Source organism: Oncorhynchus clarkii, chromosome 33, assembly GCF_045791955.1.
Source record: "Oncorhynchus clarkii lewisi isolate Uvic-CL-2024 chromosome 33, UVic_Ocla_1.0, whole genome shotgun sequence".
Classification (NCBI taxonomy): Eukaryota; Metazoa; Chordata; class Actinopteri; order Salmoniformes; family Salmonidae; genus Oncorhynchus; species Oncorhynchus clarkii.
In genome coordinates, this window is record NC_092179.1 from 34,383,505 (window position 1) to 34,405,268 (window position 21,764).

The 21,764-nt window shown below is 44.0% G+C and overlaps 1 protein-coding gene across 1 annotated transcript in view; it reads right to left on the reverse strand.

The window, feature by feature from the left end:
• Positions 1 to 21,764, reverse strand: part of LOC139392758 (anoctamin 2b) — a 128,637-nt gene that overhangs the window by 91,120 nt on the left and 15,753 nt on the right. The window contains exons 4-6 of the mRNA XM_071141003.1: positions 20,786 to 20,937; positions 19,965 to 20,019; positions 19,794 to 19,845 (exon numbers count right to left, since the gene is read on the reverse strand). Of these exons, the coding sequence (XP_070997104.1) occupies positions 19,794 to 19,845; positions 19,965 to 20,019; positions 20,786 to 20,937 (259 nt within the window). The remainder of the gene's footprint in view (positions 1 to 19,793; positions 19,846 to 19,964; positions 20,020 to 20,785; positions 20,938 to 21,764) is intronic.

Below are 21,764 nucleotides of genomic sequence, written 5' to 3' on the forward strand. Positions count from 1 at the left end.
CAGGGTAGCGTGTTATTTATTGGACAGGGGAGGGTAGCGTGTTATTTATAGGACAGGGTAGCGTGTTATTTATTGGACAGGGGAGCGTGTTATTTATTGGACAGGGGAGCGTGTTATTTATAGGACAGGGTAGCGTGTTATTTATAGGACAGGGTAGCGTGTTATTTATTGGACAGGGGAGCGTGTTATTTATTGGACAGGGGAGCGTGTTATTTATTGGACAGGGGAGCGTGTTATTTATTGGACAGGGTAGCGTGTTATTTATTGGACAGGGTAGCGTGTTATTTATTGGACAGGGGAGCGTGTTATTTATTGGACAGGGGAGGGTAGCGTGTTATTTATTGGACAGGGGAGGGTAGCGTGTTATTTATAGGACAGGGGAGCGTGTTATTTATTGGACAGGGGAGGGTAGCGTGTTATTTATAGGACAGGGTAGCGTGTTATTTATTGGACAAGGGAGCGTGTTATTTATAGGACAGGGTAGCGTGTTATTTATAGGACAGGGTAGCGTGTTATTTATAGGACAGGGTAGCGTGTTATTTATAGGACAGGGTAGCGTGTTATTTATAGGACAGGGTAGCGTGTTATTTATTGGACAGGGTAGCGTGTTATTTATTGGACAGGGTAGCGTGTTATTTATTGGACAGGGTAGCGTGTTATTTATTGGACAGGGTAGCGTGTTATTTATTGGACAGGGTAGCGTGTTATTTATTGGACAGGGTAGCGTGTTATTTATTGGACAGGGTAGCGTGTTGTTTATTGGACAGGGTAGCGTGTTGTTTATTGGACAGGGTAGCGTGTTGTTTATTGGACAGGGTAGCGTGTTGTTTATTGGACAGGGTAGCGGTTGTTTATTGGACAGGGTAGCGTGTTGTTTATTGGACAGGGTAGCGTGTTATTTATTGGACAGGGGAGGGTAGTGTGTTATTTATTGGACAGGGTAGCGTGTTATTTATTGGACAGGGGAGGGTAGCGTGTTATTTATTGGACAGGGTAGCGTGTTATTTATTGGACAGGGTAGCGTGTTATTTATTGGACAGGGGAGGGTAGCGTGTTATTTATTGGACAGGGTAGCGTGTTATTTATTGGACAGGGTAGCGTGTTATTCATTGGACAGGGTAGCGTGTTATTTATTGGACAGGGTAGCGTGTTATTTATTGGACAGGGTAGCGTGTTATTTATTGGACAGGGTAGCGTGTTATTTATTGGACAGGGTAGCGTGTTATTTATAGGACAGGGTAGCGTGTTATTTATTGGACAGGGTAGCGTGTTATTTATTGGACAGGGTAGCGTGTTATTTATTGGACAGGGTAGCGTGTTATTTATTGGACAGGGTAGCGTGTTATTTATTGGACAGGGTAGCGTGTTATTTATTGGACAGGGTAGCGTGTTAATTATAGGACAGGGTAGCGTGTTAATTATAGGACAGGGGAGGGTGGTGTGTTATTTATTGGACAAGGGAAGGTAGTGTGTTATTTATTGGACAAGGGAAGGTAGTGTGTTATTTATTGGACAAGGGAAGGTAGCGTGTTATTTATTGGACAGGGTAGCGTGTTATTTATTGGACAGGGTAGCGTGTTATTTATTGGACAGGGTAGCGTGTTATTTATTGGACAGGGTAGCGTGTTATTTATTGGACAGGGTAGCGTGTTATTTATTGGACAGGGTAGCGTGTTATTTATTGGACAGGGTAGCGTGTTATTTATTGGACAGGGTAGCGTGTTATTTATTATATCGGATTTATTGGACAGGGTAGCGTGTTATTTATTGGACAGGGTAGCGTGTTATTTATTGGACAGGGGAGGGTAGCGTGTTATTTATTGGACAGGGGCGTGTTATTTATTGGACAGGGGGTAGCGTGTAGCGTGTTATTTATAGGACAGGGTAGCGTGTTATTTATTGGACAGGGGAGCGTGTTATTTATTGGACAGGGGAGGGTAGCGTGTTATTTATAGGACAGGGTAGCGTGTTATTTATTGGACAGGGGAGCGTGTTATTTATTGGACAGGGTAGCGTGTTATTTATTGGACAGGGGAGCGTGTTATTTATTGGACAGGGGAGGGTAGCGTGTTATTTATAGGACAGGGTAGCGTGTTATTTATTGGACAAGGGAGCGTGTTATTTATAGGACAGGGTAGCGTGTTATTTATAGGACAGGGTAGCGTGTTATTTATAGGACAGGGTAGCGTGTTATTTATAGGACAGGGTAGCGTGTTATTTATAGGACAGGGTAGCGTGTTATTTATAGGACAGGGTAGCGTGTTATTTATTGGACAGGGTAGCGTGTTATTTATTGGACAGGGTAGCGTGTTATTTATTGGACAGGGTAGCGTGTTATTTATTGGACAGGGTAGCGTGTTATTTATTGGACAGGGTAGCGTGTTATTTATTGGACAGGGTAGCGTGTTGTTTATTGGACAGGGTAGCGTGTTATTTATTGGACAGGGGAGGGTAGTGTGTTATTTATTGGACAGGGGAGGGTAGTGTGTTATTTATTGGACAGGGTAGTGTGTTATTTATTGGACAGGGTAGCGTGTTATTTATTGGACAGGGTAGCGTGTTATTTATTGGACAGGGTAGCGTGTTATTTATTGGACAGGGTAGCGTGTTATTTATTGGACAGGGTAGCGTGTTATTTATTGGACAGGGTAGCGTGTTATTTATTGGACAGGGTAGCGTGTTATTTATTGGACAGGGGAGCGTGTTATTTATTGGACAGGGGAGGGTAGCGTGTTATTTATAGGACAGGGTAGCGTGTTATTTATTGGACAAGGGAGCGTGTTATTTATAGGACAGGGTAGCGTGTTATTTATAGGACAGGGTAGCGTGTTATTTATAGGACAGGGTAGCGTGTTATTTATAGGACAGGGTAGCGTGTTATTTATAGGACAGGGTAGCGTGTTATTTATAGGACAGGGTAGCGTGTTAGCGTGTTATTTATAGGACAGGGTAGCGTGTTATTTATTGGACAGGGTAGCGTGTTATTTATTGGACAGGGTAGCGTGTTATTTATTGGACAGGGTAGCGTGTTATTTATTGGACAGGGTAGCGTGTTATTTATTGGACAGGGTAGCGTGTTATTTATTGGACAGGGTAGCGTGTTATTTATTGGACAGGGTAGCGTGTTATTTATTGGACAGTGTAGCGTGTTATTTATAGGACAGGGTAGCGTGTTATTTATTGGACAGGGTAGCGTGTTATTTATTGGACAGGGTAGCGTGTTGTTTATTGGACAGGGTAGCGTGTTATTTATTGGACAGGGTAGCGTGTTGTTTATTGGACAGGGTAGCGTGTTATTTATTGGACAGGGGAGGGTAGTGTGTTATTTATTGGACAGGGGAGGGTAGTGTGTTATTTATTGGACAGGGTAGTGTGTTATTTATTGGACAGGGTAGCGTGTTATTTATTGGACAGGGTAGCGTGTTATTTATTGGACAGGGTAGCGTGTTATTTATTGGACAGGGTAGCGTGTTATTTATTGGACAGGGTAGCGTGTTATTTATTGGACAGGGTAGCGTGTTATTTATTGGACAGGGTAGCGTGTTATTTATTGGACAGGGGAGCGTGTTATTTATTGGACAGGGGAGGGTAGCGTGTTATTTATAGGACAGGGTAGCGTGTTATTTATTGGACAAGGGAGCGTGTTATTTATAGGACAGGGTAGCGTGTTATTTATAGGACAGGGTAGCGTGTTATTTATAGGACAGGGTAGCGTGTTATTTATAGGGCAGGGTAGCGTGTTATTTATAGGACAGGGTAGCGTGTTATTTATAGGACAGGGTAGCGTGTTATTTATAGGACAGGGTAGCGTGTTATTTATTGGACAGGGTAGCGTGTTATTTATTGGACAGGGTAGCGTGTTATTTATTGGACAGGGTAGCGTGTTATTTATTGGACAGGGTAGCGTGTTATTTATTGGACAGGGTAGCGTGTTATTTATTGGACAGGGTAGCGTGTTATTTATTGGACAGGGTAGCGTGTTATTTATTGGACAGTGTAGCGTGTTATTTATAGGACAGGGTAGCGTGTTGTTTATTGGACAGGGTAGCGTGTTGTTTATTGGACAGGGTAGCGTGTTGTTTATTGGACAGGGTAGCGTGTTGTTTATTGGACAGGGTAGCGTGTTGTTTATTGGACAGGGTAGCGTGTTGTTTATTGGACAGGGTAGCGTGTTGTTTATTGGACAGGGTAGCGTGTTATTTATTGGACAGGGGAGGGTAGTGTGTTATTTATTGGACAGGGGAGGGTAGTGTGTTATTTATTGGACAGGGGAGGGTAGTGTGTTATTTATTGGACAGGGTAGTGTGTTATTTATTGGACAGGGGAGGGTGTTATTTATTGGACAGGGTAGCGTGTTATTTATTGGACAGGGTAGCGTGTTATTTATTGGACAGGGTAGCGTGTTATTTATTGGACAGGGTAGCGTGTTATTTATTGGACAGGGTAGCGTGTTATTTATTGGACAGGGTAGCGTGTTATTTATTGGACAGGGTAGCGTGTTATTTATTGGACAGGGTAGCGTGTTATTTATTGGACAGGGTAGTGTGTTATTTATTGGACAGGGTAGCGTGTTATTTATTGGACAGGGTAGCGTGTTATTTATTGGACAGGGTAGCGTGTTATTTATTGGACAGGGTAGCGTGTTATTTATTGGACAGGGTAGCGTGTTATTTATTGGACAGGGTAGCGTGTTATTTATTGGACAGGGTAGCGTGTTATTTATTGGACAGGGTAGCGTGTTATTTATTGGACAGGGTAGCGTGTTATTTATTGGACAGGGTAGCGTGTTATTTATTGGACAGGGTAGCGTGTTATTTATTGGACAGGGTAGCGTGTTATTTATTGGACAGGGTAGCGTGTTATTTATTGGACAGGGTAGCGTGTTATTTATTGGACAGGGTAGCGTGTTATTTATTGGACAGGGTAGCGTGTTATTTATTGGACAGGGTAGCGTGTTATTTATTGGACAGGGTAGCGTGTTATTTATTGGACAGGGTAGCGTGTTAATTATAGGACAGGGTAGCGTGTTATTTATTGGACAGGGGAGGGTGGTGTGTTATTTATTGGACAAGGGAAGGTAGTGTGTTATTTATTGGACAGGGTAGCGTGTTATTTATTGGACAGGGTAGCGTGTTATTTATTGGACAGGGTAGCGTGTTATTTATTGGACAGGGTAGCGTGTTATTTATTGGACAGGGTAGCGTGTTATTTATTGGACAGGGTAGCGTGTTATTTATTGGACAGGGTAGCGTGTTATTTATAGGACAGGGTAGCGTGTTATTTATTGGACAGGGTAGCGTGTTATTTATTGGACAGGGTAGCGTGTTATTTATTGGACAGGGTAGCGTGTTATTTATTGGACAGGGTAGCGTGTTATTTATTGGACAGGGTAGCGTGTTATTTATTGGACAGGGTAGCGTGTTATTTATTGGACAGGGTAGCGTGTTATTTATTGGACAGGGTAGCGTGTTATTTATTGGACAGGGTAGCGTGTTATTTATTGGACAGGGTAGCGTGTTATTTATTGGACAGGGTAGCGTGTTATTTATTGGACAGGGTAGCGTGTTATTTATTGGACAGGGTAGCGTGTTATTTATTGGACAGGGTAGCGTGTTATTTATTGGACAGGGTAGCGTGTTATTTATTGGACAGGGTAGCGTGTTATTTATTGGACAGGGTAGCGTGTTATTTATTGGACAGGGTAGCGTGTTATTTATTGGACAGGGTAGCGTGTTATTTATTGGACAGGGTAGCGTGTTATTTATTGGACAGGGTAGCGTGTTAATTATAGGACAGGGTAGCGTGTTAATTATAGGACAGGGTAGCGTGTTATTTATTGGACAGGGGAGGGTGGTGTGTTATTTATTGGACAAGGGAAGGTAGTGTGTTATTTATTGGACAGGGTAGCGTGTTATTTATTGGACAGGGTAGCGTGTTATTTATTGGACAGGGTAGCGTGTTATTTATTGGACAGGGTAGCGTGTTATTTATTGGACAGGGTAGCGTGTTATTTATTGGACAGGGGAGGGTAGCGTGTTATTTATAGGACAGGGTAGCGTGTTATTTATTGGACAGGGGAGCGTGTTATTTATTGGACAGGGGAGCGTGTTATTTATAGGACAGGGTAGCGTGTTATTTATAGGACAGGGTAGCGTGTTATTTATTGGACAGGGGAGCGTGTTATTTATTGGACAGGGGAGCGTGTTATTTATTGGACAGGGGAGCGTGTTATTTATTGGACAGGGTAGCGTGTTATTTATTGGACAGGGTAGCGTGTTATTTATTGGACAGGGGAGCGTGTTATTTATTGGACAGGGGAGGGTAGCGTGTTATTTATTGGACAGGGGAGGGTAGCGTGTTATTTATAGGACAGGGGAGCGTGTTATTTATTGGACAGGGGAGGGTAGCGTGTTATTTATAGGACAGGGTAGCGTGTTATTTATTGGACAAGGGAGCGTGTTATTTATAGGACAGGGTAGAGTGTTATTTATAGGACAGGGTAGCGTGTTATTTATAGGACAGGGTAGCGTGTTATTTATAGGACAGGGTAGCGTGTTATTTATAGGACAGGGTAGCGTGTTATTTATTGGACAGGGTAGCGTGTTATTTATTGGACAGGGTAGCGTGTTATTTATTGGACAGGGTAGCGTGTTATTTATTGGACAGGGTAGCGTGTTATTTATTGGACAGGGTAGCGTGTTATTTATTGGACAGGGTAGCGTGTTATTTATTGGACAGGGTAGCGTGTTGTTTATTGGACAGGGTAGCGTGTTGTTTATTGGACAGGGTAGCGTGTTGTTTATTGGACAGGGTAGCGTGTTGTTTATTGGACAGGGTAGCGGTTGTTTATTGGACAGGGTAGCGTGTTGTTTATTGGACAGGGTAGCGTGTTATTTATTGGACAGGGGAGGGTAGTGTGTTATTTATTGGACAGGGTAGCGTGTTATTTATTGGACAGGGGAGGGTAGCGTGTTATTTATTGGACAGGGTAGCGTGTTATTTATTGGACAGGGTAGCGTGTTATTTATTGGACAGGGGAGGGTAGCGTGTTATTTATTGGACAGGGTAGCGTGTTATTTATTGGACAGGGTAGCGTGTTATTCATTGGACAGGGTAGCGTGTTATTCATTGGACAGGGTAGCGTGTTATTTATTGGACAGGGTAGCGTGTTATTTATTGGACAGGGTAGCGTGTTATTTATTGGACAGGGTAGCGTGTTATTTATAGGACAGGGTAGCGTGTTATTTATTGGACAGGGTAGCGTGTTATTTATTGGACAGGGTAGCGTGTTATTTATTGGACAGGGTAGCGTGTTATTTATTGGACAGGGTAGCGTGTTATTTATTGGACAGGGTAGCGTGTTATTTATTGGACAGGGTAGCGTGTTAATTATAGGACAGGGTAGCGTGTTAATTATAGGACAGGGGAGGGTGGTGTGTTATTTATTGGACAAGGGAAGGTAGTGTGTTATTTATTGGACAAGGGAAGGTAGTGTGTTATTTATTGGACAAGGGAAGGTAGCGTGTTATTTATTGGACAGGGTAGCGTGTTATTTATTGGACAGGGTAGCGTGTTATTTATTGGACAGGGTAGCGTGTTATTTATTGGACAGGGTAGCGTGTTATTTATTGGACAGGGTAGCGTGTTATTTATTGGACAGGGTAGCGTGTTATTTATTGGACAGGGTAGCGTGTTATTTATTGGACAGGGTAGCGTGTTATTTATTGGACAGGGTAGCGTGTTATTTATAGGACAGGGTAGCGTGTTATTTATTGGACAGGGTAGCGTGTTATTTATTGGACAGGGTAGCGTGTTATTTATTGGACAGGGTAGCGTGTTATTTATTGGACAGGGTAGCGTGTTATTTATTGGACAGGGTAGCGTGTTAATTATAGGACAGGGTAGCGTGTTATTTATTGGACAGGGGAGGGTGGTGTGTTATTTATTGGACAAGGGAAGGTAGTGTGTTATTTATTGGACAAGGGAAGGTAGTGTGTTATTTATTGGACAGGGTAGCGTGTTATTTATTGGACAGGGTAGCGTGTTATTTATTGGACAGGGTAGCGTGTTATTTATTGGACAGGGTAGCGTGTTATTTATTGGACAGGGTAGCGTGTTATTTATTGGACAGGGTAGCGTGTTATTTATTGGACAGGGTAGCGTGTTATTTATTGGACAGGGTAGCGTGTTATTTATTGGACAGGGTAGCGTGTTATTTATTGGACAGGGTAGCGTGTTATTTATTGGACAGGGTAGCGTGTTATTTATTGGACAGGGTAGCGTGTTATTTATTGGACAGGGTAGCGTGTTATTTATTGGACAGGGTAGCGTGTTATTTATTGGACAGGGTAGCGTGTTATTTATTGGACAGGGTAGCGTGTTATTTATTGGACAGGGTAGCGTGTTATTTATTGGACAGGGTAGCGTGTTATTTATTGGACAGGGTAGCGTGTTATTTATTGGACAGGGTAGCGTGTTATTTATTGGACAGGGTAGCGTGTTACTTATTGGACAGGGTAGCGTGTTACTTATTGGACAGGGTAGCGTGTTACTTATTGGACAGGGTAGCGTGTTATTTATTGGACAGGGGAGGGTAGCGTGTTATTTATAGGACAGGGTAGCGTGTTATTTATTGGACAGGGGAGCGTGTTATTTATTGGACAGGGGAGCGTGTTATTTATAGGACAGGGTAGCGTGTTATTTATAGGACAGGGTAGCGTGTTATTTATTGGACAGGGGAGCGTGTTATTTATTGGACAGGGGAGCGTGTTATTTATTGGACAGGGGAGCGTGTTATTTATAGGACAGGGTAGCGTGTTATTTATTGGACAGGGTAGCGTGTTATTTATTGGACAGGGGAGCGTGTTATTTATTGGACAGGGGAGGGTAGCGTGTTATTTATTGGACAGGGGAGGGTAGCGTGTTATTTATTGGACAGGGGAGGGTAGCGTGTTATTTATTGGACAGGGTAGCGTGTTATTTATTGGACAGGGTAGCGTGTTATTTATTGGACAGGGTAGCGTGTTATTTATTGGACAGGGTAGCGTGTTATTTATTGGACAGGGTAGCGTGTTATTTATTGGACAGGGTAGCGTGTTATTTATTGGACAGGGTAGCGTGTTATTTATTGGACAGGGTAGCGTGTTATTTATTGGACAGGGTAGCGTGTTATTTATTGGACAGGGTAGCGTGTTATTTATTGGACAGTGTAGCGTGTTATTTATAGGACAGGGTAGCGTGTTGTTTATTGGACAGGGTAGCGTGTTGTTTATTGGACAGGGTAGCGTGTTGTTTATTGGACAGGGTAGCGTGTTGTTTATTGGACAGGGTAGCGTGTTGTTTATTGGACAGGGTAGCGTGTTGTTTATTGGACAGGGTAGCGTGTTATTTATTGGACAGGGTAGCGTGTTATTTATTGGACAGGGGAGGGTAGTGTGTTATTTATTGGACAGGGTAGCGTGTTATTTATTGGACAGGGTAGCGTGTTATTTATTGGACAGGGTAGCGTGTTATTTATTGGACAGGGTAGCGTGTTATTTATTGGACAGGGTAGCGTGTTATTTATTGGACAGGGTAGCGTGTTATTTATTGGACAGGGTAGCGTGTTATTTATTGGACAGGGTAGCGTGTTATTTATTGGACAGGGTAGCGTGTTATTTATTGGACAGGGTAGCGTGTTATTTATAGGACAGGGTAGCGTGTTATTTATTGGACAGGGTAGCGTGTTATTTATTGGACAGGGTAGCGTGTTATTTATTGGACAGGGTAGCGTGTTATTTATTGGACAGGGTAGCGTGTTATTTATTGGACAGGGTAGCGTGTTAATTATAGGACAGGGTAGCGTGTTATTTATTGGACAGGGGAGGGTGGTGTGTTATTTATTGGACAAGGGAGGGTAGCGTGTTATTTATTGGACAGGGGAGCGTGTTATTTATTGGACAGGGGAGGGTAGCGTGAAATTTATTGGACAGGGGAGGGTAGCGTGTTATTTATTGGACAGGGGAGGGTAGCGTGTTATTTATTGGACAGGGGAGGGTAGCGTGTTATTTATTGGACAGGGGAGGGTAGCGTGTTATTTATTGGACAGGGGAGGGTAGCGTGTTATTTATTGGACAGGGGAGCGTGTTATTTATTGGACAGGGGAGCGTGTTATTTATTGGACAGGGTAGCGTGTTATTTATTGGACAAGGGAGCGTGTTATTTATAGGACAGGGTAGCGTGTTATTTATAGGACAGGGTAGCGTGTTATTTATAGGACAGGGTAGCGTGTTATTTATTGGACAGGGTAGCGTGTTATTTATTGGACAGGGTAGCGTGTTATTTATTGGACAGGGTAGCGTGTTATTTATTGGACAGGGTAGCGTGTTATTTATTGGACAGGGTAGCGTGTTATTTATTGGACAGGGTAGCGTGTTATTTATTGGACAGGGTAGCGTGTTATTTATTGGACAGGGTAGCGTGTTATTTATTGGACAGGGGAGCGTGTTATTTATTGGACAGGGGAGCGTGTTATTTATTGGACAGGGGAGCGTGTTATTTATTGGACAGGGGAGCGTGTTATTTATTGGACAGTGTAGCGTGTTATTTATAGGACAGGGTAGCGTGTTGTTTATTGGACAGGGTAGCGTGTTGTTTATTGGACAGGGTAGCGTGTTGTTTATTGGACAGGGTAGCGTGTTGTTTATTGGACAGGGTAGCGTGTTGTTTATTGGACAGGGTAGCGTGTTATTTATTGGACAGGGTAGCGTGTTATTTATTGGACAGGGTAGCGTGTTATTTATTGGACAGGGTAGCGTGTTATTTATTGGACAGGGTAGCGTGTTATTTATTGGACAGGGTAGCGTGTTATTTATTGGACAGGGTAGCGTGTTATTTATTGGACAGGGTAGCGTGTTATTTATTGGACAGGGTAGCGTGTTATTTATTGGACAGGGTAGCGTGTTATTTATTGGACAGGGTAGCGTGTTATTTATTGGACAGGGTAGCGTGTTATTTATAGGACAGGGTAGCGTGTTATTTATAGGACAGGGTAGCGTGTTATTTATAGGACAGGGTAGCGTGTTATTTATAGGACAGGGTAGCGTGTTATTTATTGGACAGGGTAGCGTGTTATTTATTGGACAGGGTAGCGTGTTATTTATTGGACAGGGTAGCGTGTTATTTATTGGACAGGGTAGCGTGTTATTTATTGGACAGGGTAGCGTGTTATTTATTGGACAGGGTAGCGTGTTATTTATTGGACAGGGGAGGGTGGTGTGTTATTTATTGGACAAGGGAAGGTAGTGTGTTATTTATTGGACAGGGGAGGGTAGCGTGTTATTTATTGGACAGGGGAGCGTGTTATTTATTGGACAGGGGAGGGTAGCGTGTTATTTATAGGACAGGGTAGCGTGTTATTTATTGGACAAGGGAGCGTGTTATTTATAGGACAGGGTAGCGTGTTATTTATAGGACAGGGTAGCGTGTTATTTATAGGACAGGGTAGCGTGTTATTTATAGGACAGGGTAGCGTGTTATTTATAGGACAGGGTAGCGTGTTATTTATAGGACAGGGTAGCGTGTTATTTATTGGACAGGGTAGCGTGTTATTTATTGGACAGGGTAGCGTGTTATTTATTGGACAGGGTAGCGTGTTATTTATTGGACAGGGTAGCGTGTTATTTATTGGACAGGGTAGCGTGTTATTTATTGGACAGGGTAGCGTGTTATTTATTGGACAGGGTAGCGTGTTATTTATTGGACAGGGTAGCGTGTTATTTATTGGACAGGGTAGCGTGTTATTTATTGGACAGGGTAGCGTGTTATTTATTGGACAGGGTAGCGTGTTATTTATTGGACAGGGTAGCGTGTTATTTATTGGACAGGGTAGCGTGTTGTTTATTGGACAGGGTAGCGTGTTGTTTATTGGACAGGGTAGCGTGTTGTTTATTGGACAGGGTAGCGTGTTGTTTATTGGACAGGGTAGCGTGTTGTTTATTGGACAGGGTAGCGTGTTGTTTATTGGACAGGGTAGCGTGTTATTTATTGGACAGGGTAGCGTGTTATTTATTGGACAGGGTAGCGTGTTATTTATTGGACAGGGTAGCGTGTTATTTATTGGACAGGGTAGCGTGTTATTTATTGGACAGGGTAGCGTGTTATTTATTGGACAGGGTAGCGTGTTATTTATTGGACAGGGTAGCGTGTTATTTATTGGACAGGGTAGCGTGTTATTTATTGGACAGGGTAGCGTGTTATTTATTGGACAGGGTAGCGTGTTATTTATTGGACAGGGTAGCGTGTTATTTATTGGACAGGGTAGCGTGTTATTTATTGGACAGGGTAGCGTGTTATTTATTGGACAGTGTAGCGTGTTACTTATTGGACAGGGTAGCGTGTTATTTATTGGACAGGGTAGCGTGTTATTTATTGGACAGGGTAGCGTGTTATTTATTGGACAGGGTAGCGTGTTATTTATTGGACAGGGTAGCGTGTTATTTATTGGACAGGGGAGGGTAGCGTGTTATTTGTTGGACAGGGGAGGGTAGCGTGTTATTTATTGGACAGGGGAGGGTAGCGTGTTATTTATTGGACAGGGTAGCGTGTTATTTATAGGACAGGGTAGCGTGTTATTTATTGGACAGGGTAGCGTGTTAATTATTGGACAGGGGAGGGTGGTGTGTTATTTATTGGACAAGGGAAGGTAGTGTGTTATTTATTGGACAAGGGAAGGTAGTGTGTTATTTATTGGACAGGATAGTGTGTTATTTATTGGACAGGGTAGTGTGTTATTTATAGGACAGGGTAGTGTGTTATTTATAGGACAGGGTAGTGTGTTATTTATAGGACAGGGTAGTGTGTTATTTATTGGACAGGGTAGTGTGTTATTTATTGGACAGGGTAGCGTGTTATTTATTGGACAGGGTAGTGTGTTATTTATTGGACAGGGTAGCGTGTTATTTATTGGACAGGGGAGCGTGTTATTTATTGGACAGGGGAGCGTGTTATTTATTGGACAGGGTAGCGTGTTATTTATTGGACAGGGTAGCGTGTTATTTATTGGACAGGGTAGTGTGTTATTTATTGGACAGGGTAGCGTGTTATTTATTGGACAGGGTAGTGTGTTATTTATTGGACAGGGGAGGGTAGTGTGTTATTTATTGGACAGGGTAACGTGTTATTTATTGGACAGGGTAGCGTGTTATTTATTGGACAGGGTAGCGTGTTATTTATTGGACAGGGTAGCGTGTTATTTATTGGACAGGGGAGGGTAGTGTGTTATTTATTGGACAGGGTAGGGTGTTATATTTATTGGACAGGGTAGTGTGTTATATTTATTGGACAGGGTAGTGTGTTATTTATTGGACAGGGGAGGGTGTTATATTTATTGGACAGGGTAGTGTGTTATATTTATTGGACAGGGTAGCGTGTTATTTATTGGACACGGTAGTGTGTTATTTATTGGACAGGGTAGTGTGTTATTTATAGGACAGGGTAGCGTGTTATTTATTGGACAGGGTAGCGTGTTATTTATTGGACAGGGTAGCGTGTTATTTATTGGACAGGGTAGCGTGTTATTTATTGGACAGGGTAGCGTGTTATTTATTGGACAGGGTAGTGTGTTATTTATTGGACAGGGTAGCGTGTTATTTATTGGACAGGGTAGCGTGTTATTTATTGGACAGGGTAGCGTGTTATTTATTGGACAGGGTAGCGTGTTACTTATTGGACAGGGTAGCGTTTTACTTATTGGACAGGGTAGCGTGTTATTTATTGGACAGGGGAGGGTAGCGTGTTATTTATTGGACAGGGTAGCGTGTTATTTATTGGACAGGGGAGGGTAGCGTGTTATTTATTGGACAGGGTAGCGTGTTATTTATTGGACAGGGTAGCGTGTTATTTATTGGACAGGGTAGTGTGTTATTTATTGGACAGGGGAGGGTAGCGTGAAATTTATTGGACAGGGGAGGGTAGCGTGTTATTTATTGGACAGGGTAGCGTGTTATTTATTGGACAGGGGAGCGTGTTATTTATTGGACAGGGGAGGGTAGCGTGTTATTTATTGGACAGGGGAGGGTAGCGTGTTATTTATTGGACAGGGGAGGGTAGCGTGTTATTTATTGGACAGGGGAGGGTAGCGTGTTATTTGTTGGACAGGGGAGGGTAGCGTGTTATTTGTTGGACAGGGGAGGGTAGCGTGTTATTTATTGGACAGGGGAGGGTAGTGTGTTATTTATTGGACAGGGGAGGGTAGCGTGTTATTTATTGGACAGGGGAGGGTAGCGTGTTATTTATTTGACAGGGTAGCGTGTTATTTATTTGACAGGGTAGTGTGTTATTTATTGGACAGGGTAGTGTGTTATTTATTGGACAGGGGAGGGTAGTGTGTTATTTATTGGACAGGGGAGGGTAGCGTGTTATTTATTGGACAGGGGAGGGTAGTGTGTTATTTATTGGACAGGGTAGTGTGTTATTTATTGGACAGGGTAGTGTGTTATTTATTGGACAGGGGAGGGTGTTATTTATTGGACAGGGGAGGGTGTTATTTATTGGACAGGGGAGGGTAGTGTGTTATTTATTGGACAGGGGAGGGTAGTGTGTTATTTATTGGACAGGGTAGTGTGTTATTTATTGGACAGGGGAGGGTAGTGTGTTATTTATTGGACAGGGGAGGGTAGCGTGTTATTTATTGGACAGGGGAGGGTAGCGTGTTATTTGTTGGACAGGGGAGGGTAGCGTGTTATTTATTGGACAGGGGAGGGTAGCGTGTTATTTATTGGACAGGGGAGGGTAGCGTGTTATTTATTGGACAGGGGAGGGTAGCGTGTTATTTGTTGGACAGGGGAGGGTAGCGTGTTATTTGTTGGACAGGGGAGGGTAGCGTGTTATTTATTGGACAGGGGAGGGTAGTGTGTTATTTATTGGACAGGGGAGGGTAGCGTGTTATTTATTTGACAGGGTAGCGTGTTATTTATTTGACAGGGTAGTGTGTTATTTATTGGACAGGGTAGTGTGTTATTTATTGGACAGGGGAGGGTAGTGTGTTATTTATTGGACAGGGGAGGGTAGCGTGTTATTTATTGGACAGGGGAGGGTAGTGTGTTATTTATTGGACAGGGTAGTGTGTTATTTATTGGACAGGGTAGTGTGTTATTTATTGGACAGGGGAGGGTGTTATTTATTGGACAGGGGAGGGTGTTATTTATTGGACAGGGGAGGGTAGTGTGTTATTTATTGGACAGGGTAGTGTGTTATTTATTGGACAGGGGAGGGTAGTGTGTTATTTATTGGACAGGGGAGGGTAGCGTGTTATTTATTGGACAGGGGAGGGTAGCGTGTTATTTATTGGACAGGGGAGGGTAGCGTGTTATTTATTGGACAGGGGAGGGTAGTGTGTTATTTATTGGACAGGGTAGCGTGTTATTTATTGGACAGGGTAGCGTGTTATTTATTGGACAGGGTAGCGTGTTATTTATTGGACAGGGTAGTGTGTTATTTATTGGACAGGGGAGGGTAGCGTGTTATTTATTGGACAGGGGAGGGTAGCGTGTTATTTATTGGACAGGGTAGTGTGTTATTTATTGGACAGGGTAGTGTGTTATTTATTGGACAGGGGAGGGTAGTGTGTTATTTATTGGACAGGGGAGGGTAGCGTGTTATTTATTGGACAGGGGAGGGTAGCGTGTTATTTATTGGACAGGGGAGGGTAGCGTGTTATTTATTGGACAGGGTAGTGTGTTATTTATTGGACAGGGGAGGGGAGCGTGTTATTTATAGGACAGGGTAGCGTGTTATTTATTGGACAGGGTAGGGTGTTATTTATTGGACAGGGTAGCGTGTTATTTATTGGACAGGGTAGTGTGTTATTTATTGGACAGGGTAGTGTGTTATTTATTGGACAGGGTAGCGTGTTATTTATAGGACAGGGTAGCGTGTTATTTATAGGACAGGGTAGCGTGTTATTTATTGGACAGGGTAGCGTGTTATTTATTGGACAGGGGAGGGTAGAGTGTTATTTATTGGACAGGGGAGGGTAGCGTGTTATTTATTGGACAGGGGAGGGTAGCGTGTTATTTATTGGACAGGGTAGTGTGTTATTTATTGGACAGGGTAGTGTGTTATTTATTGGACAGGGGAGGGTAGTGTCTTATTTATTGGACAGGGGAGGGTAGTGTGTTATTTATTGGACAGGGGAGGGTAGTGTGTTATTTATTGGACAGGGGAGGGTAGCGTGTTATTTATTGGACAGGGGAGGGTAGCGTGTTATTTATTGGACAGGGGAGGGGAGCGTGTTATTTATAGGACAGGGTAGCGTGTTATTTATTGGACAGGGTAGGGTGTTATTTATTGGACAGGGTAGCGTGTTATTTATTGGACAGGGTAGCGTGTTATTTATTGGACAGGGTAGCGTGTTATTTATTGGACAGGGTAGCGTGTTATTTATAGGACAGGGTAGCGTGTTATTTATTGGACAGGGGAGGGTAGAGTGTTATTTATTGGACAGGGGATGGTAGCGTGTTATTTATTGGACAGGGGAGGGTAGCGTGTTATTTATTGGACAGGGTAGCGTGTTATTTATTGGACAGGGTAGCGTGTTATTTATTGGACAGGGTAGCGTGTTATTTATTGGACAGGGTAGCGTGTTATTTATAGGACAGGGGAGGGTAGCGTGTTATTTATTGGACAGGGGAGGGTAGAGTGTTATTTATTGGACAGGGTAGCGTGTTATTTATTGGACAGGGTAGCGTGTTATTTATTGGACAGGGTAGCGTGTTATTTATTGGACAGGGTTGCGTGTTATTTATAGGACAGGGTAGCGTGTTATTTATTGGACAGGGTAGCGTGTTATTTATTGGACAGGGTAGCGTGTTATTTATTGGACAGGGTAGCGTGTTATTTATTGGACAGGGTAGTGTGTTATTTATTGGACAGGGTAGCGTGTTGTTTATTGGACAGGGTAGCGTGTTATTTATTGGACAGGGTAGCGTGTTATTTATTGGACAGGGTAGCGTGTTATTTATTGGACAGGGTAGCGTGTTATTTATTGGACAGTGTAGCGTGTTATTTATTGGACAGGGTAGCGTGTTATTTATTGGACAGGGTAGCGTGTTGTTTATTGGACAGGGTAGTGTGTTATTTATTGGACAGGGTAGCGTGTTATTTATTGGACAGGGTAGCGTGTTATTTATTGGACAGGGTAGCGTGTTATTTATTGGACAGGGTAGCGTGTTATTTATTGGACAGGGTAGTGTGTTATTTATTGGACAGGGGAGCGTGTTATTTATTGGACAGGGGAGGGTGTTATATATTGGACAGGGGAGGGTAGTGTGTTATTTATTGGACAGGGTAGCGTGTTATTTATTGGACAGGGGAGGGTGTTATATTTATTGGACAGGGTAGTGTGTTATATTTATTGGACAGGGTAGTGTGTTATTTATTGGACAGGGTAGTGTGTTATATTTATTGGACAGGGTAGTGTGTTATTTATTGGACAGGGTAGCGTGTTGTTTATTGGACAGGGTAGCGTGTTATTTATAGGACAGGGTAGCGTGTTATTTATTGGACAGGGTAGTGTGTTATTTATAGGACAGGGTAGTGTGTTATTTATAGGACAGGGTAGGGTGTTATTTATTGGACAGGGTAGTGTGTTATTTATAGGACAGGGTAGTGTGTTATTTATAGGACAGGGTAGGGTGTTATTTAGTCATAGTGACAATATAGACTACCAGTCTGTCTATCCACCATTCATAGTAACAATATAGACTACCAGTCTGTCTATCCACCATTCATAGTAACAATATAGACTACCAGTCTGTCTATCCACCATTCATAGTAACAATATAGACTACCAGTCTGTCTATCCACCATTCAGAGTAACAATATAGACTACCAGTCTGTCTATCCTGCACTATGTCCACCAATAGACTAACTAGGAATTTAACCACAATGTTATTTTTATGTGCACAAGTCAATTTGATAGAAACACAACTCTGATGGGAAAATGTTTTTTTTTTAAATATTCACATTAAAACCTGGTCGCTAATTGTATGGATACCTAGTCATAGCCACCCAAAAGTCTCTGTGCTGGTCCAGTGTGAATATGCTGCACATCATGGTCCCCCCGCATGCCCAAACATCTAGTCTAGTGTCTGATTATGCTGAGCATCATGGTTCCCCAGCAGCCCCAACCATCTACAGATGCTCCAGACCAGCCATAACAAGCATAACAAGCTGTACTCCCCCCTCATACTCATCTATAGGTTGTGCATTTTAAACAGCCTGGCTGTCTGTGGTAGTATTCATTCAGCTTGGTCTGGTCCACAGAATGATCATGGACTCAGACCCCAGGTCCCTATCCAACTGTTTTTCCATGAGTTAGAGTTGTCCGCCATCATAATGCCAGAGACCAACATTCACTGTTTTAAATACAAAGTCTTATTGGATAAGAACACATTTGTATAGACCATCGCTGTTGTATACATCATGGTTCCTCAGCAGTGTCATGTTAAAAATAGGGACTATAATGGAAATGAGTCCCTGGCTTTATTGTGCAAATCCTTTAAAACATCTTTGTACTGTGTGAATATATTTATTTCTTTTAACTGACAAATCAATCAATCAATCAATCCAAACTGTGCAGCGGCCAATTGATGAACGGAAAGAGACATCTGTTACAAAACACCCAAAAGTTGAATGACATTCGGAGATTGTCAAGCCTTTAAACCTGAGTAGGACTGCAAGGCAGGGTGGGATGTGTTTTCTGTTTGTCCAGACTCACAGTCTATTGTGGTGTTGAAAACACAAACCATGAAGGGCCCGAAGTCACTATGCTTTGTTTATAAGTTGTGTGGCACATTGGCACAGAAACCTGTAGGTGGAGAAGCTACATACATTGTATTTATTTCTAAATGTGATTTCCCCCTATCTGATCATTGTATTTATTTCTAAATGTGATTTCCCCCCTATCTGATCATTGTATTTATTTCTAAATGTGATTCCCCCCCCCCCCCCCTTATCTGATCAGTGTATTTATTTCTAACTGTGATTTCCCCCCCCTATCTGATCAGTGTATTTATTTCTAACTGTGATTTCCCCCTATCTGATCATTGTATTTATTTCTAACTGTGATCCCCCCCCTATCTGATCATTGTATTTATTTCTAACTGTGATCCCCCCCCCCTATCTGATCATTGTATTTATTTCTAAATGTGATTTCCCCCTATCTGATCATTGTATTTATTTCTAACTGTGATCCCCCCCCCCCCCCCCCCCCCCCCCCTATCTGAGCTGATCAGTGTATTTATTTCTAAATGTGACACCAAACACGACCCCCTACACCACTACCCCCTACAACACTACCCCCTACAACACTACCCCCTATACACTACACCAGGGATGGGCAAATTTCACACTTTTTCCCCAGCCCCAACTAACACACCGGACTCCAATAATGAACTAATCATGACAGAACTAGACAGGACCAGAATTTATTTCAATCCCGTATCCACCTCTAATGCAGACCTTCCACCAATCACTCACTGTAACCCTGTATTGACCTGTACTGAGGAACTATGGAGAACACCAATCACTCACTGTACCCCTGTCTGGACCTGTACTGAGGAACCATGGAGAAGGAACCATGGAGAACACCAATCACTCACTGTAACCCTGTCTGGACCTGTACTGAGGAACCATGGAGAAGACCAATCACTCACTGTACCCCTGTATGGACCTGTACTAAGGAACCATGGAGAAGGTCAATGACCTCAAAAAGTAGGCAACTTTGGGCAAATCAGAGGTTAGAGGTCACTCACCCATGGATTGGCTGGTGCGTGTGCAGGCGGTGCGTCTCAGGATCTCGTACACCTGAGGGGGTTAGGTCACACAGAATACTGTGTCAGAGAGAAACAGAGAGCTGAAACCATATTCCCATTGATTCTTGACATTCATATAAAACAGAGAAACATCCTGAATGACAGACTCACTATTCGACTGCGTGTTGCGTTGTCAAAGAACGTGTCTTTAGAGGTGATGTTAAATCTGTAGAGAACAAAGAACAGGTGTCAACTCAGGGAAACTGATGGTGACTCCATATACAGACCAGCTGTTGTCAGAGTGTGTGTGAGGACGTGTGTGGGGCTTGGTGTGGGGCTTGGGGCATAGCGTGGGGCGTGGCGTGACGTAGGGCGTGGTGTGGGGCGTGGCGTGGGGCTTGGTGTGGTGCGTGGGGCGTGGTGTGGCGTGGGGCGTGGTGTGGGGCGTGGTGTGACGTAGGGCGTGGTGTGGGGCGTGGTGTGGGGCGTGGTGTGGGGCGTGGTGTGGGGCGTGGTGTGGGGCGTGGTGTGGGGCGTGGTGTGGGGCATGGGGCGTGGCGTGGGGCGTGGCGTGGGGCGTGGTGTGGGGCGTGGTGTGGGGCGTGGCGTGACGTAGGGCGTGGTGTGGGGCGTGGGGCATAGCGTGGGGCGTGGCGTGACGTAGGGCGTGGTGTGGGGCGTGGTGTGGGGCGTGGTGTGGGGCGTGGTGTGGGGCGTGGTGTGGGGCGTGGTGTGGGGCGTGGTGTGGGGCGTGGTGTGGGGCGTGGTGTGGGGCGTGGCGTGGGGCGTGGCGTGGGGCGTGGTGTGGGGCTTGGTGTGGGGCGTGGCGTGACGTAGGGCGTGGTGTGGGGCGTGGTGTGGGGCGTGGCGTGGTGCGTGGTGCGTGGTGTGGGGCGTGACGTAGGGCGTGGTGTGGGGCGTGACGTAGGGCGTGGTGTGGGGCGTGGCGTGGGGCTTGGTGTGGGGCGTGGTGTGGCGTGGGTGCATCTTACAAGTGTAGTTTGTCCCTGGAGAAGCAGTGTGAGAGCTGCTTAGTGGTACTGTGGCCTAGCTGGGGGATGTTGGGTTGGAACGGCTGGTTCACCTTCCTCCAGAACTCACTGAGGCTGGCACTGAACCCATTCTCCTGCTTCAGATCATAGCTCTAGACAGACCAACACAGACAGATTAATAGAGGCACCTGCTGTGGCTCATACACAGGGTCTCCCTCCCACTGCAGCAGGGGCTGGGGATTCAGAAAAATGTAATGTCCTCAGAGGCCACTCATGGTGCAGTAGTCATAAAAACAAAATAAAAACAGCAAATAGCAAAGGATATTTAGAAAAAGTCCAAACAGACTCCATGTAAAAGTCAAAACAGACTCCATGTAAAAGTCAAAACAGACTCCATGTAAAAGTCTAAACAGACTCCATGTAAAAGTCAAAACAGACTCCATGTAAAAGTCCAAACAGACTCCATGTAAAAGTCCAAACAGACTCCATGTAAAAGTCCAAACAGACTCCATGTAAAAGTCAAAACAGACTCCATGTAAAAGTCAAAACAGACTCCATGTAAAAGTCAAAACAGACTCCATGTAAAAGTCTAAACAGACTCCATGTAAAGTCAAAACAGACTCCATGTAAATGTGCAATCAGGCCAACATTTTAGTAAGTTGCAGAATTGCAATAAAAGAGAACTTGGCCCGAATTCTTTAAGACTTCAGGTCAGTCTGTACCTGCAGCCAGAGGCAGGGGCTGTAATTCAGGGTGGAGTGGATGGGAAGAGTCAACCTCTATTGTGTTGGCCTTCTGGAGGGCTCTGCCCAGGTAGAGGGATGGAGGGCTCTGCCCAGGTAGAGGGATAGAGGGCTCTGCCCAGGTAGAGGGATAGAGGGCTCTGCCCAGGTAGAGGGATGGAGGGCTCTGCCCAGGTGGAGGGATAGAGGGCTCTGCCCAGGTAGAGGGATAGAGGGCTCTGCCCAGGTAGAGGGAT